The sequence below is a fragment of the Oryza glaberrima genome, chromosome 10, assembly GCF_000147395.1.
Source record: "Oryza glaberrima chromosome 10, OglaRS2, whole genome shotgun sequence".
Taxonomy (NCBI): domain Eukaryota; kingdom Viridiplantae; phylum Streptophyta; class Magnoliopsida; order Poales; family Poaceae; genus Oryza; species Oryza glaberrima.
Genome location: NC_068335.1, coordinates 17739320 through 17763860, shown reverse-complemented (window position 1 = coordinate 17763860; position 24541 = coordinate 17739320). Strand labels below are relative to the sequence as shown.

The 24541-nt window shown below is 44.0% G+C and overlaps 3 protein-coding genes across 3 annotated transcripts; all 3 read left to right on the top strand.

The window, feature by feature from the left end:
* The first annotated feature begins 5223 nt into the window (after nucleotides 1-5223).
* LOC127785741 (uncharacterized) lies at nucleotides 5224-8135 on the top strand. Its single transcript, XM_052313144.1, has 3 exons — nucleotides 5224-5468; nucleotides 5605-6134; nucleotides 7102-8135. The coding sequence occupies exons 2-3, from the start codon at nucleotides 5664-5666 to the stop codon at nucleotides 7726-7728; spliced, it is 1098 nt and encodes a 365-aa protein (XP_052169104.1). The 5' UTR covers nucleotides 5224-5468; nucleotides 5605-5663; the 3' UTR covers nucleotides 7729-8135.
* A 991-nt stretch (nucleotides 8136-9126) lies between these two features.
* On the top strand, nucleotides 9127-11921 carry LOC127753548 (basic transcription factor 3-like). Its single transcript, XM_052279030.1, has 6 exons — nucleotides 9127-9268; nucleotides 10138-10205; nucleotides 10728-10876; nucleotides 10965-11021; nucleotides 11296-11334; nucleotides 11558-11921. Exons 2-6 carry the CDS (start codon nucleotides 10138-10140, stop codon nucleotides 11737-11739), a joined length of 495 nt encoding a protein of 164 aa, XP_052134990.1. The 5' UTR covers nucleotides 9127-9268; the 3' UTR covers nucleotides 11740-11921.
* A 4189-nt stretch (nucleotides 11922-16110) lies between these two features.
* Nucleotides 16111-20878, top strand: LOC127785763 (uncharacterized). The gene is made up of 6 exons (XM_052313159.1): nucleotides 16111-17388; nucleotides 19145-19200; nucleotides 19427-19663; nucleotides 19754-20042; nucleotides 20134-20330; nucleotides 20495-20878. The coding sequence occupies exons 1-6, from the start codon at nucleotides 16204-16206 to the stop codon at nucleotides 20646-20648; spliced, it is 2118 nt and encodes a 705-aa protein (XP_052169119.1). The 5' UTR covers nucleotides 16111-16203; the 3' UTR covers nucleotides 20649-20878.
* Nucleotides 20879-24541: the final 3663 nt, after the last annotated feature.

The window sequence follows — 24541 nt, the reverse complement described above, 5'->3', positions numbered from 1 at the left end:
TTACAACTCTATTTTGTCTAAGTCTTAATCACCTGGCTCATATGTCATACACTTTTTTTTCTAACTTTATCTAAGTTTAGTTTATTATTCTATTTGCCATAAATGTGTGGCAAGACTAAGCTTGGTCACTTTAGTAAAAAAAAAATATGTGGCAATATTAGTTCTCTACCAAACACTCTTGGTATGGGAAGAGTCCGGGTTAGACGGTTTTGACAAAATTTCATTTTAACTTATTCACTTGAATATTGAAAGAATTATTTGCTACATCCTTTGAGAAAATAGTAGGTTTACTCAGAAATTATTTTCTACTACATTGTGATTATTTTAAGTTATATTTGTTAAGTCTATTTCTTAGATTAATTAGTTTATTCTTATACTCAAGCAGATAATCCACTACAATAACCCGCTTAATATTTTAAATCAAAATAGACATTTATTTATAGCTGGCCTTGTATGAAACAAATTAAGAAATTATTTATATAAAATGAACTAGTTTGTGTGATTTTTTAAAAAAACAAAATACTTGCATTAATTTAAGAGAACCTCTTATCGTTGAAAGAAAATATACTCCTATATGATATCCAAATAACCACACATAATACAAGAAAATCTGATATGTATGGTTTTATAAAGATAATATTGGATGATCATATCCATCCTAAAAGATACGATTAAACAGAATTCTGCAGTTTGGACTATAATAACCCACGCATTTGTGTGTGAATACGCAATCATTTTTGCAAAAATAGACCCACTACATGTTGACGGTATACCATTTTAAAGTTTATAGATAAACTGACAGCTATTTTTTGAAGTTTATAGTGAACCGTGTAGCATATGAGACTTGATCGTGTAGACCACGCCGATTGCGTGTCATTTTTTTTCCTTTCAATAATTCGTGAATTTACCTTGTGGCTGCTAAGCTTGCGGGCATTGACTCGCTTATGCCTTAATTATTGGATGCCAAAACTCAACAGTAGTCAACATGTACTGTACTTATTTTTGAGTTTTGAGAAATCAAGTGTTCCAAATGATGGGTCGTTTTCAAGTAAACAGATGTTGCAATGGTATACATCCCTTTCAAAATGTTCTATATTTTTGACAAACGAATATAGGCGGCTAAGAAAAATGACTCGTGAATTCCTAATAAAAAATGGGTTGAATTAGACCGTGACTAAGAAAACGAGTCGTGGACTTACCGCAGAAGAGAGATGGGGTTGAACTATACTCTCTTTGGCTTACTCGGTGTATTAGATCTCAGGTTAATTGAGGGTTATCAAGCTACACAATCGAACATGATATGAATATGATTCATCTAAAAATATCAATGAGATAATATGCGGTGTCTCGTTACCATGATCCATAGGGAACTTATGATTTTGTGGACTGACACCATACCTTAGAGTTAAAGAGAGCAAATAAATATGTGAAAGAAGAATCTTAATTCACTCTAGTGAAAGGTGTGGTATGGCAAAACTACAGAAGAGTGCAATTTTTCAACTCAACCACTTGAATGAAAATATACATGTACTAAATTCATTGTAATAACGTCTTACAAACACTGAAGTGCCACAGTGTGATCGAATCTCGATCTTTGTAACTTCCAACAAAACCAAATCAAATGGTTGAGATCTTTGTTAAATAAAGTATGGATAAGATTTATAGCTGAACTATCGTACATATTAAAGTGTTAAGTGTTATTTTCTTAATAGGTTGAGTTTTTTTTTACTGTTTGGATGGATGCTAACTTTATTATAATTATAGCAAGCCACACAAAGTGTGTCCAATAATTTGTTGGTCACAATTATGAGTCAATGACAAGTTTTGCCTAGAAAATAAGAATATGATGCGTGGGCCAATATGTTAATAAAGTGTGGCTTAACTCAACTGTGACACTCAGCCAATTAAACACTAAATAAAAATTGTGGCGCGTCTAAAGATTTAACATGGTAAGGGCCTGTTTAGTTCCTAAAAAGTTTTTCCCAAAAACATCACACCGAATATTTGGACATATGCATGGAGCATTAAATATAAATTTTTAAAAAAACTAATTGCACAGTTAGGAGGGAAATCGCGAGATGAATCTGCTGAGCCTAATTAGTCAATGAATAGCCATAAGTGCTACAGTAATCCACATGTGCTAATGACGAATTAATTAGGCTAAAAAGATTTGTCTCGCTGTTTCTAGGCGAGTTATGAAATTAGTTTTTTTATTCGTGTCCGAAAACCCCTTCCGACATCTGGTCAAACGTCCGATGTGACACCCAAAATTTTCTTTTCGCAAACTAAACAGGCCCTAAACATGGCCACCAAACAAATAGCCCCTGCCGAAGTTGCGGGCTCACATCCTGAACAAGTGGGCATGGGGACATATTGTTCCAGAACTTTTTTCTTTTTAAAATTTTTATTTTTTATTATTTACAGAAATATTATACCAACCAAAATATTTACAGAAATAGCCCATGCCGCCCAAGTGGAGAGTGGCAAGGTTTGCGTACTGTGCACTGAGGTCTCTTGCCGCCCTCTACAAGGGCTGCAAGGGGGTAAATGCAATTTTCACTCTATCAAAAATGCATTTTTCTAGTTACTTTTTCATCTTGTCCGTCCCTCACGTTAACCTGCCACCCTCTCCGATAGTGGCAGGGTCTACTTTTGTAAATGTTTTTGCATGTACAATATTTCTGTAAATATTAAAAAACAAAAATTTTAAAATGAAAAAAATTCTATTGTTCCAGGCTTCCAGCATGGAGAAGGTCAACATGTCACGTCACGCCACGCAAATCGCCAGGTCGCCCACTCCACGAATGGGCCGAGGATGACCTGAACGGAAGTCAAAATAGCCTTGGCGAGATGAAACAGTAGGAGAGAATATCCACAGTAGAAAGTCATTTTCTTTGACAAAAGAGTGCGTATATATACTTGCTGAACTTCGTCTAATATCCGTCGGGTTCTTTTCAGTTTACTGTAAGTTTCCAGTTGACTGACGGCGGCTAACTGCAAAAGCTTCCAGAAATGCCGCATTTGGACTCTCCTCAGTATTATGGAATCGGAAGCATAAGGTTTGAATGTTTGATTGGTTTTGAAGTCAATATGAACTTAATTTCAAAGATGTCGGTAAGGCAAACTTTTCACATATATATCTATTTAAAAGAATACGCAAGGTTTCCGATAAATTTACATATGATAAATTTGTGTACGTCGTCGTGCCTCGTGCATCAGATTCTATTGTTGGTCGTCGACCAAAGCACAAAGTCCATTTTCTTGCGATCGTCCGCGTGCTGATCGCCAGATCAATTTTTTTGTGCGTCTATCAAAGCGCTTGTCCGATCAAGCGGCGCCCTCTGTCCCCGCATGGGCGATTAATTGACAAGGTCGTTGTGTACGGCTCTCATAATATGTTTTTCCATTAATAGATCACATCCAAACCTAGCCCGAAGGCCTCAGCCTGATTAGATCAGTATCCTCAGGTTAGCAAAGACTTGAGGTTGGCAATGGCGGCAATTGCAGTCAGGGGGGATGGTTAATGGTTCCAACGACGACGCCACAATCACCGTCATGGACCTGTAGGCCAACGATGACAACCCTATCGAGCTCGTGTCTAGGGCTTGTGAGACCTGACCCTGTAGAGCGAGGAGGCTGACGCCTGCGATGCCTCCTCTTAGCCCGGCCGAAAGGACCTGACGCTACTGCTGTCATTCTGTCTGCCGCGGTACTCGCATATCATCCTGCCGTCGATGCCCCCACAAACTAGCCAACTTGCATTGGTCCAGCTCCTCGGTCCTGACAACAACACCAACCTCTCCCCCGGCCGTCATATGCCCATGGCTAGGAACCGATGCTGCTCTAATGGGCGTGGCTAGGTTTCACCATGGCAGTGCAGGGACAATTCATCAATTACCAGGCCTCACCGTCGGGAAGGAAACAAGCTAGAGCCTGACTTCAATAGCATGCCAGCAACATGTCGCGCTGCTCCACCCATGGTCAAGTGGTAGGCTGAGCTCTTCGTTGTGCAGAGCAGAATGAATACTCCTTCATATTCTAATAGATGACGCCATTAACTTTTAACTACATGTTTGATCATCCGTCTTATTTAATTCATGCTTAAAATACTTTAAGTGATAAAACAACTCATAATAAAATAAATTATAATTATATATTTTTTAATAAAAGGAATGGTCATATATTAAAAAGCGGAGTAATATTAACGAGGCAGTGGAGAGAGATTGTGTTTGTGTGCTTGAGGTAGAAGAGCTGCTTTGAGTTTTGTATGGACAGATGTTGCGCACGGAGCCGATCGAAGTCCCTTTCCATGAGCGACTGAGCGTATAGGACTGGAGTATAGCAGTGGACATGAGAACTCGCCATAGCCGTCATCTGGACGTGAAAAGGCGTCGTGGCAAGATTCAGTGATGGGAATTTTACGGCCCGTTTGGTTGGAGAGAGTTTTTACAAGGGATTAGGAGTTTAGATGGACGAGGCTATTAACTGCTTTGTTTTGGTTAGGAGGCATGGGAATATTGGTGGGATGAGGATGAGGAATTGAGAAAGGAACTTCCTCTTTTTCAATACTTGGGTAGGAGGAGGTAATTGAGAGGGAATTCCTCATTTAATTTGCCTAAACAAATCTCAATCATCCATTTTCATTAATGAACTAATCTCCAACTAAAGTCCCTATCAATTTCCACCACCTCTACCAAACAGGTATTGGGATTAAAAATCAAATTCTCATCTTAATCTCACCATCAATACCCTCGTATAAATTCTCAATCCTCTACCCTCGAGTTACCAAACAAGCCGTTAGGGTAAACTGGGTTGGGCCAGGACGTGTGCAGCGAACCGAAATAGCTTGTTTGGCGGGGGGAAATTTGAGAGAGGGAATGGGACTATGGGAGTTTAATTAGGATATTTGAGCATTTTAATCTCAGTTTAGTTGGAGGAGATGGATATTTTGGACGAATCTAATCAAATTAACCCTAAAGACTAAGTTTATTATGCTATGCAGAACAAAATCACCCTTAAATCATATATGTGGTTTTAATATTTGGGGATGCAATGTACACGATTTTGTGGTTGAGGGAAATCAGATCCTATCTATAGTTGAGGGAGTTCAAATGAACCTTTTCTTATCCTGTTCGGCCCGTTTCAGCCGGGCCTCGGGCCGGGAACAGACTACGGAAAGCCCATACTCTCAACAACGTCGGCCGGGGAACGTAGGACCCCGTCCCAACCATCTCCTCCGCCGTCGCGCCGATCTCCCCCATCACGGCGAGCAGCGGTGACCGGCGTCCTGCTGCTTCAGGCCGCCGCGCACACCCGCCTCTGACTCCTTGCGCCGCCCAAGCCAATCTCCCTGTCCCCCTCGGCCTCGCCTCCCGGAGAGGTCTCCTTCGCGATCGAGTTCGCCTGCCGCCTGCGCGGCTGCGCCGATCCCGAGCACCGGTGCCGGCGCCCTGCTGCTTCCGCCTCCGGTGAGCACCCGCGCGGACGCGCATCCTCTTTCTTTCTCACCCCTCTCGTTCTACCCACATTTCTTCTCTTCCACAGATCTGGAAGCTTTTCTCTTTTGTCTTAACCTAGAACTAATAACTTCTTTTTTTCTCCAAGAAATTTGAGGCTTCAGATGAATCCCCAGGCCCGAAGTTAGGTCCGCCCCTGGTTAGAAGATGGCTGAAGCATGTACGGTTTCACAAGATAATGGTAGGCGCTGCCTCCCCGCATGGATGCTGAAGCCATGCTCAAACGATGAAGTGTCAAAGACTCGATATCGGAGTGAGCCGGTGTTGGAATCCAATAAACAACCAGCTGATTTGGATCAGATCAAGCTAGCCAAAAGGAAAAGGGGAAAGCAGGTTAAAATTGTGGATGAAGAGGATGCGGATGAACTGGGAGCTTTGCAGCCGTGTCAGGGTTGGAAAAAGGTGAGGAGAAAGCGCTTGGATGCTGTCAAAGATGATAATAATGGAGAAAATGCAAAAATAACTAATAAGAATGCAAGGAAAGTAAGCAGGAGATCTGCTCCAAAGAACAGCGGTAAACGGAAACTGGACAATGTTGAGCCAGAAGTATCATCGTCAGAATCAATTGATGATGATATAGAGCTTACTGTGGAAGATCTTTTGAGCATAGCTGAAGAGGTAAACTATATTATATTTTATCAGTGTTCCAATTTTTACTTTCTTTTTTGCCCCCAGGTGCTGCTATTTAGCTTGCTTATATTGTGTGAATATTAAATCATTGATTCAACTCCAGTTAAAGTCATGTTAATTTTAAACTACCTAAATTGTTTGCACTTGACATTTAGTATACCCTTCTTTCTAGCTTAATTTGCCATGTCTAATGTGGAAGATCAAGGTTTTATTGTTGTGCTTATATGCACGGAACAACTACAGTGAAGATCCGATTTGTAAAAGAAGTGGATAAATATATGAGCCTTATGGTTCTATCGTTGTGTATTGCTTTAATAGTTGTAATTTGACTAGAGGAGGTGATATGTTGTTAGGCTTGCATCTTGTCAAATTTGTGGATGTAAGTTTTGAAGACAGAAAACGTGAAACTATAGATAAACCTATCTTCTTCAACATAGTCTAGAGTTTGGAGCCATGGCTAAGAATAATATGGTATTTCTAACTCTGCTGCAGCCAAAATGTTATTCTTAGAATCATCTTTTCTTGTTTTTTAATGACAGCTTCTATATGGGATTTTAGACCATTTATATGTTTTTTTTTTTTGGGTGCAATTGAATGTTGTGTTGAATAGTCCCGCCTATTCTTGTAGCTCTTGTTTGGTTTAGACCCAAATTTTGCCCTACCATATTTTGGTAGCTGTGCCATTACCAAATTTGATAGTAGTAGTAGTATATAGAATTTGTACTAGTGTGGGCAAAAATTGGTAGCAAATCAAACATCTTTGTGATACTATTGTAGTTGCCAAAAATTTTGGAGGGTGAAAATTGGCTTCAATCCAAACAAGCCCATATTTTCCATTTACTGATTTTTTTTTTTTGGCAAACAGCAGTAATGTGTAACCTTTATGGAAGGTTTTTTTGTTTTAAAAACAAGCTGGGGTTCTGTGAAGATATGCTGATATATTTGCATTTTGCAGTATGTAAAAGCTGATAGATTGAAGCAGCATGAAGTGAAAACAACAAAGACAGCCAGATACAGTGAGAATCGTTGCAGTCCTTCAATTTCCACCGAGGCAGATATAGGAGGATCAATAATAAATGCTCGATCAATGATGGGATTGCCAGACACAACTAGGAATGCTAGATCAATGAAGGGATTGCCAGACACAACGATGAATGCTCAATCAATGAAGGGATTGCCAGACACAGCTGAAACAAATACAGCTCCAAGTGAGCCTAGCAGATATGAGATCAACAAACAAGAAGTACAGCAATGTACGCCAAGTTTCACCGCAACATGTGATGTTGCTCAGGATATGTTAAACATATTTTTCGGTCCTCTGTTGAGTAAATGTTCAGGGTATGAAAAGAAACCAGAGGTTGTCCAGGATGCAAATCATGCAACAGAGAAGAAAGACCTGAGCTGTGATGTTCAAAGGCAGGGGGAACATGCAACAGAGAAGAAACACCTGAGCTGTGATGTTCAAAGGCAGGAGGAGCATGCAACAGAGAAGAAAGACCTGAGCTGTGATGTTCAAAGACAGGGGGAACTTGTGACGAAAAAGAAGAGCAGCTTGAAAGATAAGGTGGGCTTGTTTTCTTGAGTAGAGCAAATCGAGTGTTTAGGCAGTAGAGTACAAATCCATTTACTAGGATTATGTTTATAGTGGCCTTTTCTTTTTCTTTTGGTGAGTTAGCTGGTTTCAGGAGTGTACATCACCTGTAAATATATCTATCCCACAGCGTTTTAGCTTACATGTAACTATATGCTTTGGCCTCACATATAATGAGGTGGTTTATTGATGATGTAATAAGGCCGCCGCTTCTGTCAAATTGCACTTGTTTCCCTGTCTTGAAATGGATGGTTTTCTTCTGGACGGCCGAAGTGAATTTTTAGCTGTCTTCTTGTACCTCGGAGCAACATTTGTGAATACCGAGGCATGCTTGCTGTCTAATGAAATGAAGGGGTGTTTAGATATAGGGATGTAAAGTTTTAAAGTTTTGGCGTGTCACATTGGGTATTATATAGAATGTTGCATACGATGTTCGGGCACTAATAAAAAAACTAATTACATAATCTGTTAGTAAACCGTGACACGAATTTATTAAGCCTAATTAATCCGTCATTAGCAAATGTTTACTATAGTATCATATTGTCAAATCATGGAGCAATTAGGCTTAAAAGATCCGTCTCGCAAATTAGTCGTAATTTATACAATTAGTTATTTTTTAGCCTATATTTAATACTTAATGCACGTGTGTTCAATATGATATGGTAAAGTTTTATTATGGGATCTAAAAAGAGCTGAAGTGGAAACATCAAGAATTTTCTGCCTTTGATCTAATGTAGTGGATACTACTAACACTATTTTTAGGATTGTGGAAGTGATGGTAAGCATTTTCTTTTTTTAAAAAACACTACCTGAACACTTTGTCTTTTCTATATTATAAATGGAATAGTTACGTAAGATTGGTTGGTAAAAAGAATATATTACAAATGGAATAGTTACGTAAGATTGGTTGGTAAAAAGAACAGGAAGAAATCTTAGGGCTTGTTTGGTTCTTTACCCTACCAATTCATTGGTAGTGCCAAAGTCTAGGCAAACTTTGGCACTACCAAAATATTGGTAGGGTAAAATAATTTAGCAATCATTTGAATTGTTACCAATATAAAGCCAAATTCTCATTGTATAAGGAAGAAACTTCTAGAATATGACCAAATAGAATTAGGGCACTATCAAATATTTAACTCAATCCAAACTAACACATATACTATCCAATTTGCCTATAAATTGGTAGGGCATATTTTTGTATCAAAACAAAACAGCCCTTAAGTACCCGTGTAATTTCAGCCTGCGAGAATCAGGCAGCCAACACGGCAACATGGATGAACGAATACGCACCTGAGACACAGCACAAAGCCACAAACCCTCCACGCACCCGCCCATGACGGATCGGACGGCCAGGATTCGCCAAGGGTTAAAACCCTAAAACCAAAGGGCTCGCAGGCAGCCTCCCCCCTCGAGCCCTATCCTTTTCCTCTCCCCGAGTCTTCTTCGTCCACTCCCCCTATCCTCTCCTCCCACCGCGCCGCCGCCTCCGCCGCCGCCGCCGCCGCGGCTCCCCCTCCTCCCCACAGCCAAGGTGAGCTACTCCGGCGTCACTAGCTCTCCCGTCAAGTAGTATCAAGTATGTTTTTCTTCTTGCGATTTTGCTTGGGGTTAGGAGAGTGAGTGGTTGGATCTGTGCCTTTTCGGCTGGTTTAGGTAGGCGAGCCTCTGCAAGATTTGGCCTGGGGCGACGCGTCTCCGGCAATCGTTCGAGGTGGTTTTCGTGAGGGGAATCGCTATAGAAGGTAGGAATGAGTCGATTGCGCTGTGGCTGTTTGGTGGATAGTGTTGATGGTTTTTGCTAGATTTGGGTGCCGTGGCCTAGGGTGGCGTGGTGCCTAGTTGGTTGGTCGTTGAGTGGTTTGGTGATGGTGAGATATTGAGGAACTAATATGGAGATTTACTGGGTTGTAGTGGAGTTCTTAGACGAAATGAGTGAGCGCAACGTGGAAGCTGTTTAATGCGAAATGGATAGTTTTACAGAATGTAATGGAGTGGTCGCAATGAGTAATCTGCTTAATGGCAAGTCGGTAGTTTTACAGAATGGAATGAACAAGTAGCTTTAGCCAGGTAGTAAGATCAGTGATAACGTGCTAGTATCTTTGACCGGTGTTGCTGCAGACATGAGCGTTTAGTAACTTGCGGTGTTTCTGTTCCATCCATGTCAGCTACCTTTTGTATTGGCAAATTATTCATTATGCTATGTGTTTGCTTTGTTGAACCTGCTGTTGTTGGCCTTTTATGGTGCATATGATGGGTTGTCTTGTTTTGTGGTCAGAAGTTCTTTACTTTTTTTCCTTTTCTGTTACTTATTCTGTTGATATACTTTTTGTAGGATTGTAGCTAGTTAAGTTTGGCTTGTCTCATACTTTACTGAAAGAACTGATCTATTGTCTTATGCAGATGAATGTTGACAAGCTCAAGAAGATGGCAGGTGCTGTGCGCACCGGGGGGAAGGGTAGCGTGCGCAGGTGTGTATTATTATTATATTTGCAACCAGCATACGGCATATTGATGGTTACATTTGGCTGCCCATTGTGTTTGATTCATTTTTCTTTATGTTGGGCTAGTGGTGTATATGTTTAATGCTTTTGTTGTGCATTTTGATGTATGTGTAGTGATATGCATGGTAGCACTATATTCTTTTTGTATTACGATAAGACGAACATTAATAAATATATATCCAATTCTATATGCTTGCTATTTCCTTCCATAAATTCATTTGCTCGCTATAATTTCACTCTATATTAAATATGAGGGGACTTGAGGCTATTTAACTTGGTAATTATCTATGGGTTAAAGATAAGAAACACTGTTAGATAACATATGACCACTACTAATGGTTTACCGATAATAATCTTGCGGGATAATTGTCATCTAAGCATGCATTGTCAGAAAGGATGTATATTACTCACTACTCACTAGTCATGATGTTTCATACTAGTGCTGTTAGGATTCTAATTATGATATGATAAGTTTTGTGTTGGTGACAGAAAGAAGAAGGCAGTCCATAAGACTACAACCACAGATGACAAAAGGCTTCAGAGCACTCTGAAAAGAGTAGGAGTAAACACCATCCCTGGCATTGAAGAGGTTAACATTTTCAAGGATGATGTGGTTATTCAGTTTCTGAATCCTAAAGGTGAGATCACTTGAATACTAAAATGCAAGTTCTACACGATTAGTAATCTACTTGCTTTCTTATATTTTATTTCTTGGTTTTGTTCCAGTGCAAGCTTCAATTGGTGCTAATACATGGGTTGTCAGTGGAAATCCACAAACAAAGAGTATGTTCTCCATGCCCTGTACTTCATTTCTAATGTAGCTTTTATCAATAAATCTTAAAACAACATTTCAGCCTGTCATTTTGTTCTATTTTCCTGTGTAGAGTAGATAATAGCTACCCATAGTATGTATATGTATGAAAGACCTAATTTGGACTTTCCATTTCTCAGAGATCTTTTTTTGCTCAAGCTAATATAATATTAGCTCTATAAAGTTGTATTATTAACTTCTTGTGTTTACATAACAATAATTTTATGTTTCCCTTTTTTTGTACAGAGCTGCAGGATCTGCTGCCATCAATTATCAACCAACTTGGTATGCCTCTCGTTGCAATTTACAATGTTTCATGAATAATGATCCAATTAGAAGTTTATAATAAGCAATACCAACATTTCACCTATTGTTGTCTTGATGCTTCAGCCTCTGTTTATTTACTAAAATTTACTGAAATGTTGAAGTAACTTACTGGGCCATAACTTACCCTCATCTTTGAAAGCTGTTGAAGCTTCGCTTACCTTTGTTTATTCCTCCTATTCAGGTCCTGACAACTTGGATAATCTGCGGAGGCTTGCAGAGCAATTCCAAAAGCAGGCTCCTGGTGCTTCTGGTGAAGAGGCTGGTGCCAGTGCTGGAGCTGCTCAGGGTGACGATGATGATGTTCCTGAGCTTGTCCCTGGTGAGACATTTGAGGAGGCAGCAGAAGAGAAAAAGGAATCATGATTTTGTTGCATGTCTTCTCCTGTGAAGGATTATAAGTTGCGAATTGCCATTAGAGACCTCCGCTCTTAAAAACCTCTGACCTACCTTATTTGTGTCAGTGCTCGGTTTTGTCATGTACGAGGATTTGGTCCGGTATGTTGGTGGAATTTTACATCAATTAAATGCCTCTTTTGGTTGCCCCAGCCTTAATTTTTCCATAACTATAACCATTATAAGAACAGTAGAGCTCTTGCGTTATAATGTCACTTATCTTGCTACCTGGTAAAGATGTTGCTTAAAAATTCGCGAGGGTCCATGACCATTCGCGAGAGGGTCCATGACCATTATTAGAACAGCAGCTCTTGCATTCTAATGTCACTGAAATCTTGCTACCTGCTACCTGGTAAAGAAGTTGCTTCAGCATTCTAATGTCACTAAATCTTGCTACCTGGTAAAGAGTTGCTTCGTGAGATTTCACATAATTCTGGTAAAGAAGTTGCTTCGTGAGATTTCACAGTGCTGACTGTGTGTATGGCTGTAGAATATAAGTAGCTGGTAAAAGGATTCTAACTTCAGAATTCGTGAGATTTCACAGTGCTGACTGTGTGTATGCTGTAGAATATAACTACGTGTATGGCTGTAGAAGCCTAGAATATAGGGTTCATCAAGTTGAGGTACCAGCATGTTCTCACTTTTAAGTGCTCTTTTACCGTTGGCTTGCGAATTTCTCACCGTCCAGAAATTGTGGCAGTTGCATGAAAAATTTGTACGTCCTATATGCTACCTTCTGATGTACTTTCAGCTACATGATAGTTATTCATGAGGATGGCAGTATGATTACTTTGTGTACTGGACGTCCGTGCTTTCATGACATTTGGCCGAGTTGAAACGTGGTTCGCATCTCTTTATTATTTAACAGGACAATATCCCTCTTTAGTAGCAAACGGAGTTTCATCCAGCTATATCAAGCACGTATGAATTATGATCTAGCAGAATCAAATATCGGACATATTCGGTAAATAAATTTATCAAACGTATGACCTCCCACGTAGAAATCTGCATTCAAGCGGATACTAGGATTATTTATGTTTTTGGTCTGAATTTTCTAAGGCTTATGGGTTCGGATTGCTCGTCATGTCTTTGTCAGAAGTATTTTTCTGAAAAAAAAATTGGCAGGTGTATCAACGCAATGAACGCATCATCATCTGTCTATGTTGTGCGTGTGCCAGGGCCATGTCCTGAAGACTCTGTCTCTGCATATGCTGCCTTCACATGATACAGAGACCCTTGTGCTCAAATTGAAATTTTGCTGAAAAAGAAAGGTGCATTGATCTGAAAAGTTCCTGCTAATCACATCCCCACATGATTAAAGATCGCTACGTTTGTGCGGTGAATGCAACATGAGCATGCGTTCTACGAACATGTCAACGAGAAGTTTTCTGGATCATAGTTGCAACATTGAGTCAGAGGATGATATTTTATGGTTAATCTGACAGTCAAAACCAAATCCTGGCTAAAGGGGATAGTACTATACTACTGAGTATATGCTACTAATTATCTGCGTTTATTTATTTGGCATATGTGTCCAGCATGCCCCAAAACATGAAAAGAAATCCATTGAATTCATTGAAATTTGAGGTTTTTTCTCAAAAAATAAAATCAGACATCGGTGTGTCTGGATCATCTGCACGTGCCGCCTTCAACAAGCTCTCGAGATTCAGCAGAGGTACCAAGTACACTGATATGAAGTGTTAACTAATCCGTGTTAAAGAACAACCAAGTGTCTCAGATTTATTTATCCCATCGTCAACTGGTCCTAGATCTTCAAACAGAAGCTCAAGTACTTGTTTATCTGAATGATATTTATGGTTCTTCAATTAAAATTCACATTTCTTTGACTCCATTTTCTTTTCCTTCAGAAACCACAGCACTGAAGTGATATCACCGTATGGATATTTGCCGCCGTATGACATAGATAATTCATAATTTCCATCTAATAACGAAACCAAATCAAAACAGCTCTCGTTTTAGTAATAGAAGAAAACCATCAGGACATTAAAACCTCCTAATTAAATTCAGAGATTACAGAGCTCTCAACATCTGGTGACCGTCGAAACCTGCGTTCATATAAAAAAAAAGAGGATAGTAGTGATTTTCACCTATTGACGTGTTGATGTTGAAACGAAATCAAATTGAACGGTTCTTGTGAAGACTACATGCAAGCCCGTGAGTCAGGCTAGGCGTGCGTACACAAGTTTCCCCTCTCACGATTGAAATGGTCTCGAATTCGCGTCCAAGTCTCAACAACTCTACCTTACAAGCTTAGGACGGTTCTTCGAGCCTGTGATCATATGATGGAGTACCAGGTTTCAGTATCTGGCAATTGACTAGTATTTGACTTGGTACTGGTAACTTTGAGATGTGCTTGCTAGCACGGTGGTAGGAGTATGTGATTTCAACCGAAAGGACTCGTGTGTTTAACTTCTAAGAGGGTGTTTGGATCCAGGAACTAAACTTTAATCCATATCATATTGGATGAATTTGGAGTATTAAATATAGACTACTTATAAAACTAATTACATAAATGAGAGCTAATTCGCGTGACAATTTTTTTAAGCCTAATTAATCTATAATTAGCGCATGTTTACTGTAGCATCACATAGGCTAATCATGAATTAATTAGGCTTAATAGATTCGTCTCGCGAATTAGTCCAGGGTTATAGAATAAGTTTTATTAATAGTCTACGTTTAATATTTATAATTAGTGTTCAAACATCCGATGTGATAGGTACTAAAAAGTTTTAGTCCCATCTAAACAGGGTCTAACACACTCACATTTTCTTCTTAATTATTCTACAACAAGTTCTTCCTTATTATCTAACTTTTTTTCACAGTATGTTAATTGTTAGATATTTGTTCCGGACTTTCGGTACAACAAAAAGTATCCGGTACCTCACGGTACCAAATCATTTACGATCGCTAGATCTAACAATACCCATCCTATTAAGCTAGATCCAACGATCGGAAACTATTGGTATCGTGAGGTACCCGTAGAGCTACTTTTTACTGGACCGGAGCATATCGCTAATTGTTAAGCGAGTTAGATAAGAGATACTGATTCTTTTCATTCAGAAGCTACATGAGTGGCTAATTCTTGGAACCATCGATTCATAAATCATAACCAGATGATATGCATTATTTTTGTATGGCTACCTTACAGATGGAGCGACAATTATATAATATGGATACATACTCTGGATTCTGGAAGCAGTTCAAATGGCAACCAAATGGCACAGTTAAAATGCATATGGGCCAACCATTTGCTCATCCACTGACGGCCGAAGGCCAAAAATACTCAATGCATACACCAACCATCTTGGATTGCACATATGCATATTTTTCGCACAGACTGAGCTCTCGGGCCTTCGTCCAATTTTCTCCCCGGCGAAACCGATGCAGGAAGCAGAGGAAAGTCTTGTAGCTAGCGACTCGTCTTCTCCGTGATGAAAACGACCGGGATTCACACGGCCGGCTCCCGTCATCCGCGGCAGGAAACCTTGACATTTCGGATGCTCCGCCGAAGAAGAAAAGAAAAAAGAAAAATCCCCATTTCGCCCCATCCATCACCGTGTATACGGTACATCGGTACACGTCCGGCTCCGTTGGCCAATCAATCCGATCGAGCCAAGCCAGCGGCGTATCAACCCCGTTGCACTTGCATTGCCCGTGCGCTCACTCTCTCGCGGTTACTACACGGTTATCAGGGTTACCATGCACGGTAACTTTTCTAGTTTTTAAATCTACGGTGTGGTTTTCACGGTAATCACCTTACGGCGGGGTACGGTAACTGTGCCCAATCGGTAAGGGACCTGCTCGCTAGTCGCTACTGGTGTGGCACCGCCACCGATCTCACCGCCGCATGCGCCATCTGAAGCCGTGCGCCCGTGCCAACGTGCCTGCCTACCTGATGTCAACCGTCGAGTCAAGCGGTGGTGGTGGTGGCGGCACCGTGCGTTTTGTCCCGTCAGAAATGGTCTATTCCCGCCGTGCACGACGGCGCCACGGCGCGGCAGGGCGTCGTGCGCGCCGCGCCGTGACGCGCGGCTCGGCTCGCGCGGCTCCCCTCAAAAAACGCGGCGGAAAACGATGGAAACCAACCGAGAAGGGTGTACTCCGCATCGCCACCGAGCCGCACGACACGACCCCGTCGCGCCCGCGCACGCACCGCGCACGCGCAGCGCGCTCGGTTCGGCGCCGCGACCGCTTCCGATCTTTTTTTCTTTTTTTTTTAATCTATTCCCGTTGCGCCCGCGCCTGATCTGATCCGTGGCTCGGTCGGGCGGGTTCATAAACCCCCCACCTCTCTTCCTCGATCGCCTCGCCCATCGAAACCCAAATCCCAAATCCCGTTTTATTACGAAGCCTCTCCGTTCCGTTCCGTTCCTCGTAAACCCAGAGGCGCGCGCGAGAGAGAGAGAGAGAGAGATGGGGGAAGAGACCCTCGTGGCCATGCCGCTCGCGCCGCCGCACCACCACCACCACCACGCCCACCTCCCCGCGCTCCCGCACCTCGCCGCGCCGCCCCCGCCGCCACCGCCGCCCGCAGAGACCGAACTCACGGAACAGCGAGAAGAGGAGGTCCCGGTGGACGACGTCGTCGAGGCGGCGGCGGACGTGCCAAGGAGGGAGGAGGGCCTTGTCGTCGATGGGGGTGAGGACGTGTACTACGCGAGGAGGATGCTGCAGGGGGTGGTGCTCCGGCCGCCGCCGCACCTGCCGCAGCCGGAGGCGCCGCCGGGGCTGACCAGGGCGCTCTCCGCGCCGGCGCCCGACGGGTACGTCGAGGAGGAGGAAGAGCAGAGGCCCGTCGAGAGGTCCGCCTCCGTGAACTCCGCGGCGTCCGCCGTCGTCGTGGACGTGGCCTCCATCGGGCGGTTCTTCCGCGACCGCCGCGACGTGCTCTCGTCGGCCATCACCCGGCGAATCTCCTCGCTGAAGGAGGCCTCCTCCTCTCCTCCTCCTCCGGTGGGGATGGACACCTACGGCGTGCAGGAGATCCACCTTCCCAACGTGAAGGTCACCGTCCGCCTCAAGGACGCCATCGAAGCCGACGCGGAGGAGGACGATGCTGTGGGCGGCGGCGGCGACGACGGCTATTCGTTCTCGGGCAGCCACATCAAGGGCCGTGTCAGCTTCTTCTCCCGCTCGGGCTGCCGCGACTGCGCCGCCGTGCGCGCCTTCTTCCGCCAGTCCGCCCTCCCCTACGTCGAGATCAACCTCGACGTCTTCCCGGAGCGCGAGGCCGAGTTCGCCTCCCGCGCGGGCTCCTCCGCGCGCGTGCCCCAGATCTTCCTCAACGAGAAGCTCCTCGGCGGCCTCGTCGTCCTCAACTCCCTGCGCAACAGCGGCGAGTTCGAGCGGCGCGTGCGTGACCTCGCCGGGAGACGGTGCCCCGACGCCGCGCCGCGGGTGCCCGTGTACGGGTTCGACAACGATCCCGGCAAGGAGGGCGGCGACAGGGAGGACGCCATGGTGGGCATCGTGAGGGTGCTCCGGCACAGGCTCCCGATACAGGACCGGATCGTGAGGCTCAAGCTCGTCAAGAACTGCTTCTCCGGCGCCGACATGGTCGACGGCATCGTGAACCATTTGGAATGCAGCAGGAAGAAGGTCAGTACCACTTGATCATTTACTAGTACGATGCTTCTTCGTTTGACTTTTTGTTCTCTTTGGGTTTTTTTAAATCTCAACTTCTTAGGCGCTTCGTTTATCTTTGGTGAACTGTGCATGAAGCATGAATAGTTCTTGTTGTTTTTGGACTAAAGGGCTTGGGTGTAAATAGTTACGGAATGTTAGGGGAGAGTACCATTTTCATTGGGATTATTATAAGCTTAAAATGGATGGTTTAATTCAAGCAAAATATGTTTGCAATTTAAAAGTAATTTGTGAATAGAACTTTTATATACATGTTCTTGGCGATCTAAAAGCAATGGCTGAAAAATAAACTTCGATGAAGAAAAAAAAATCCAAAATCAACTCCAAATCTAAAGTTGAAATTTTAAATTTTGGCAGATAAAGTATAAGTATAAGTGAAAAGATGAGGCCTGGAGTGCAGTGGTGCTTGTTTTGACATATCCTCAAAAATGTTTATTAATTATTAAACTTGCTATTCTTGAGACGAACTGGTAGTACCAATCTCTAGTGAACACTTATTGTCATACATTTAATACATTTAAGTCGCACGTAATTAAGGAAACAAACAAAATTCCACCTGGATTAAGGCGGCAAAAATCAGATGCTGCCATGTTTGGCCTGTGGCAACACTCTTTCTTGTGGCACCATATCCTGAGTTCCTGACCCCATAGATAATGTTGTAGTAGTAGAGTACTACTAGAATATATTTACACTGAAAGCAAGGGGCCCAGATGCAAAACCACCTAGGATCACGTGAGCCGGGCGTGTGGGGGAGCGTTACGTGCTGCCGTGCCGAACCGGTCCGCGAGCACGGGCCCCACCGGGGTTCCGGCCATTTTCACTTCCCGCGTCACGCCGCAACGGGTGGGCGGGCGCGGCCCGGCACGTAACGGAACGGGCCAGGTGCCCGGGCCCACATTAGTTATGCAGGGTTCGGTTTCGTTGTTGGTTGCTTCCCGGGACCCACCTCCGACACCCGAAGGTTCATCGCCTTGGCGCGTCCAGCGTGTCACTGCCATCCGGGTCCCACATGATTTCGTCTCACTTTTGTTTGATCGCCACGGCTCTCCTAGGAATAGCCGTGGCTAGACTAGTAGTCGTACAAAAGCTATGTGCGATAAGTAGGGCCTACATTTCGGTATCTTGCCTAATCGAACTGGGGCGTGCTTATGTAGTGTACTTATGCTACAAGCGAGATTTTGTGCCGACCACGTTGGCGGTTGCTGCACCAACTCACACGGAAGTAATGCTCGGCTCAACGCGAACTTCGTGGTGTACTTGTACCAGGTCTAGGTGGTTAGTGGATTATTTTCGGTCAGGTCGATGCAAATCTGGAGGAGCTTGCTGGAAAATCTGGCGCATTTGACTAGTGATTAGTGGGGCTGTGGCGTCTCTGACTAGTGTGATTAGTGGGGTTGAGGTGAATGAACAACCGAAAGAAGCTCGTGTCCATTGGCCATAGCCTCCTCCTAGGTGGTTAAGCACCGACCCAACTAGCAGTTGTGCGATTTATTAGTGGGTTTATCTGAATTCCTGACCCAGTTTTTGACTTCTGTTGTCGCTGTTGTAGCCTTATCCATAGTAGTCGCCATACATCCCGGACTCTTATGTCCTGCTCATTGGAGTCTTGCGTGGAATGCCATGGATTTGGGTTATCTTGTCCCCGTTTCGGAAATTCGGTTATTCATGTATAACAACTGACATCCAAAGCAACTGTTAACTCTGTCTGTAGGCTGTGGAGATCGGAAGAGAACTGGCAAGGAAGCACTTCATCCACCATGTCTTCAGGTCAGCACACACGCTCTATTCTGAGGCCCTGTTTAGTTCCTCCTAAATAATAAAAGTTTTGCTGTTTTGATGTACTTTTTGTCCAAATGAATCTAAACACTAGTAGCAAAAGTTGGTAATTTGGCATTTGTCATTTGGGACTCTAGAGCAGCAAATTTTGGCAAAAAAAAAAATTGTTGGATGACTGAATCTAAATGTATTGGTGTCATGGTGTGTGTGTGTGTAGAGAGAACGACTTCGAGGATGGCAGCCAGAACCTGTACCGGTTCTTGGAGCACGACCCTGCCATCCCAAAGTACTACAACTTCATCAGGGGAGCCACCAACGACGGCGAGCCGAAGCTGGCCGCCGCCATCGGGCAGAGGATGACCAAGATCATGGTTGCCATCCTGGAGGCCTACGCCTCCGACGATCGCCGCCACCTCGACTACAGCCGCATCGCCGCCAGCGAGGAGTTCAGAAGGTAACAGCTGCTTCTTCCATTGCTTGGATACAACTACAAGCAGTGTTAATCCGGCAATGTCGGTGACCGTGATGAGTTCTTGCGACGCAGATACGCGAACATGGTGCAGGAACTCCAGAGGGTGGACATGTCGGCGCTCCCGGCCGAGGAGAGGCTGCCGTTCTTCCTGAACCTGCACAACGCGATGGCCATCCACGCCGTCGTCAGGGTCGGCCAGCCGGGGGCCATCGACCGGCGGTCCTCCTTCTCCAACTTCCAGTACGTCGTCGGCGGGCACCCGTACTCGCTGGCGACGATCAGGAACGGCATCCTCCGGTCCAACCGCCGGCAGCCGTACACCATCGCCAAGCCGTTCGGCTCGTCCGACAAGAGGCTCGAGGTAATTAAGCACACGCATGCATGAGAGACGCCTGTGATCAATCACCGATTGCCATGGCGAGAGGAGCTGAAAATTTTTTTCGCTTGTGCAGTTGGTGCAGGGGAAGGTGAACCCGCTGGTCCATTTCGGCCTCTGTGACGCCACGAGGTCGAGCCCGATCGTGCGCTTCTTCTCCACGCAGGGGGTGGAGCCGGAGCTCCGGCACGCGGCGAGGGAGTTCTTCCTCAACGGCGGCGTGGAAATCGACCTCGAGAGCCGGACGGTTCACCTCACCAGGATCATCAAATGGTCAGTTCATTCTCATAATCTCATTTCATCCCCAATTGTTGCAATTTTCACTGAGAAGAACAACTTATTCAGAAATTCAGATTTCATCACAGCTAGTTTTATCATGAGTTCAGTCAATGTATTTGCAACATGAAGAATTCCTGAATAACCATCCCCTTGTGCAGGTACAGTGTTGATTTCGGGCAGGACAGGGAAACCCTCAAGTGGATCCTGAACTATTTGGACCCGACCAAAGCTGGGCTCTTGACACACCTCCTCAACGACGGTGGGGCGATCAACATCTCATATCTGAACTACGATTGGTCCTTGAATGTTTGAGGAGAACTTGTAGTTGTAGTTGTAATGGCATAATACATTCAGAGCCGCTGTCATGTGCTTTCTGTTTGATTGGCAAAATGGTCAATGGAAAGAAGAGCATTGAGCATAGAGGCAATCAGCATGTGGAGCTTGTTGCAAGATTTGAGTCTGAGGATGTATATAGTATTGTAAGCATGTCAAAGTGGGTTCACAGCATAGATGAAAAAGGGAATATGTTTGTGAGGATAAAATGCATTAGTCATTTACTATTCCTTCTTTCTGTCTACCAAATTATACCGAAATCTCATACGACTGATCTTGTATTCAAATCAAACGGCCAATCTAGTCTTTCCAACCTGCCACCACCAGTGCAGCTTGGACGTGAATGCACCTTCCTCACCCCGCTCCCGGCATCTCTCTTCCTCCGCTGTACATAAACTCTGATCCGGTGGACGAAAATGATGATCGATGAAATTCCCATATTGAGCTAAAATAGTTTTCATGATCTACAATAATGCTAAAACTAGAAATTAATAAATACTTCCATTTTAATAACTCCACTAAAGGTAATCCTATTACTGGAATCGTGTAAGGTACACCTACACAATTTTGATTGGTATTGCACAATAACCAGTTACACTAAACGATGCAGTCAATACAGCTAAAACCACACCTATGACCCAATTCGCGGGGTTTTCTAAATCTACCTGTGAGATACGCATGAAATACGTACCGCATCATCATTAGAACCATCATACTTGCTGACCATTGGATTAACCAACCAGAGTTGGCCTCAGTCATTATTTTTTGAATCGAGGAAAAAGCCTACCTCTGTTTTATATTATGTAAGATGTTTTGAATTTGTCATAAGTCAAACATTTTCAAGCTTAAACAAATTTATAGAGAAACATAATGCCATCTACAATATCCTATTAGTTTTATTATATTAAAAATACATAATTGAATATATTTTTTATTCAATGAAGCGGAGGGATCAACGTTGTATTCATCTTGGACTCTAATATTGATTTTATAATTCTAGATTTAATAAAATTAGCACTAATTACAATTCGGATGTGGACTTCCCTTTAATCTGAAAACATTAGATTTCATTTCCACCTAGATTAGTAGAGATTATTTTTTAATCGAAGTATACAATTCGGATAGCACAATATAACAGATGTGGACTCTGTTTTAATCGAAGTAATTATAATTCGGTCACACCAAAGGGCATGCACAACGGTTTTTATTAGTGGTCTCTCTCTATTGCCATGCAAGTAAATTTGATGACATGGAAGAAAGATAAAGGGGTATGGTTGTTATGCATGACAACAGCTCAGAGTCGACTCTTAGCATTTATTAGAGCAAATTTTGTTTCATAGTGGTGAAAGAAAGGAAAGAAGAGTAAGAAAAAGTATTTTGATACATTAATGATTAGAGACCATATTGTCTCTAACTGTTGTAGGATGCTAGTCTCTAGATAACGTAGAGCTCATATCTGACTCTACCTTTGTACATGCCCTAAATGGATGGCCAGGATTATTGACAAACCCACTGATTAACGTGCGAGATTTTTGGGCCCCATTACTACCATTTCGATTTAACTAGGAATAAGTTCACTTGGTGACCCTCAAAAGTGATTGAAATCTAATCTGTGACCTTAAACCACAAAACCGGATATCTTGACCCCCAAACTATGAAAACCGGTGCAATTTGACTCCCTTGGCGGTTTTGGAGGACGGTTTCACTGACGTGGCGGTATTGACCGGGTTTCCTTTACACATGGTGTTGACGTGGCGTTCAGGTGGTATTTAGAATTAAAAAATATGTACGGGACCCATTTGTCATTAACACAGAAAAATAGATTGTGGGACCTACGTGTCCCTTCTCTCTCCCCTCCCTCAATTCTTCTCTCTCCTCGTCGCTCCCTCTCTCTCTGTCCCGCGGCGGGCGGAGACCGCAGCGAGCGGCAGAGGTGCCGCGGTGGCGCCCGGGCTGAGCTCCACCGCAGCGGTGGGCGCCTTGTGGCAGTGGGGAGCCGGCGGCGGCGGGAGGGCGGGCGGGCGAGGGCGGCGGTGGCTCGTGGCAGAGGGAGGACGAGGGGAAGCGGTGGCGGTGGCGGCGGCGACTGGATCATGGCGCTTCTCCGCTCGGTGGACGGCCGCGTAGGGGGGGGTGACGGCGTGAGGCGACCTCCTCGGTGGTGTGCTCTCCCTCCTCCCTCTCCTCGAGTGGTTCCGCCTCGCCGTGGGGCTGCGCAGTTTCGTCGTCGTCCGCGACCACGCCTTTCCCACTGCCGCGAGCCGCTGCCACCCTCGCCCGCCTGCCCTCCCACCGTCGCCCACCACCGCCGTCGCCGACGTCTCGATGCCGGCCCCCCAGTGGTGCGGGTGGTGGTGGTGCGAGAAGAACGGCGAGCGGCGCGACATAGACTCCAGCCCGCCGCTTCAGCTCCAGCCCACTGTTAACAGTGAAATTTGGTAAAGCCCGAAGTCATCATCGGCTTAGAGTTAATATCGGCTGGAATCAGCCGATTGGGGGAATCAGCCGATGGGAGTCGCCAAGTCGCCATGCTGTCATGTTCTTGGTGGAGTCGGATCAATCAAAAGAAGCTTATCTAGAAGAGTTCGAGTTCAAGGAGGATGCGGCATGGCAGTTTATCTATTAATTAGGCATAGTTTGTTAGTTTCCTTTTATCTTTAGGAAAGTGTGTTTAGTGTCCGATAAAGACTTTATCTCTTCCTTTTATCTTTAGGATAGTTTCTTTCTTGTCCTACAAGGGCTTGTATCAACCCATGGGTATAAATATGTACACCCGGAGTCTATGTAATCTATCAATCACGATTAATACAACTACTCTCGGCGCATCGCCACCCTCTTCCCTGAGGTTTTTACTTATCCTCCGGCGGAATTTGGGCACCTGACGCGGGGCTGCATCGGTTCAGTTCGATCTCCGGCGAAGGGGTAAGTCCTACGTTCCGTCGGGCCCTGTGAATCTGTCATCTACGTCGGCGTCGTTCAAGGCTGCATCGCTTCGATCTCTTGGATCGCTCTGGTTTGGTTGATATATTTGCCTACCTGATATCTCAATTCTATTTCTAATTGCATTGTGTTTAGAGACGTATCGGTTTAGCTGGGACTGTCTTGGTTAGGTCTGATCTCCTGTCTTAGCCGATGTATCTCTACAATCATAATGCTGTTCTAAATAGATTTGTTATATCCATCACATTAGACAGATCTATCGGCTCATCGAGTATTAGATTATCATATACAATCTCGTGCTGCATCGGTTAGGTTCGACCTACTAGATTGTTGTTGATAATATAAGTCTTGTGAAGCCGATAGGTTCATGCTAATGTTTTATTGGAGTGCTAGCCAATAAGTTATCTGGGCGTTGCATCGGCTTATACGGATTACATATATATATATATATAAGTTGGATTTAGCCGATGACAACAAAGGTTTCACTGTTTAATCTAATCTGTGGATTTTATGGCATCGGACCCCTAGCCGATGTATGCTTTAACCTTTGGATCAGTGCTTATTCTATCATATCATTGCTAGACGATTGGTCTATACTGGATTATATTGTGACATCATCATCAGCCGATTGCCTTTACATCATCATCTACATTGGACATATAGCCGATTGCTTAAACCCTATCGCTATCGGCTGGTATCAGTATCAACTATTATTGGCTATCGGCTGGAAATACTCCATCGGCTTGTCAGCCGATCAACTGTTTGATCTACTGTTTACATATCTTGTTAGTTGCAGGATCAAACTGACTGGCACGCCCGCATCTCATCATAATTGGACCTGCACAGAAGCTAAGCAGATCTCCCAGGCCGCCGTGTTCGATTTTTACGTCAACACCCATGGCCGCCGCCGCCGCCGCCGCTTGCTCCCCACG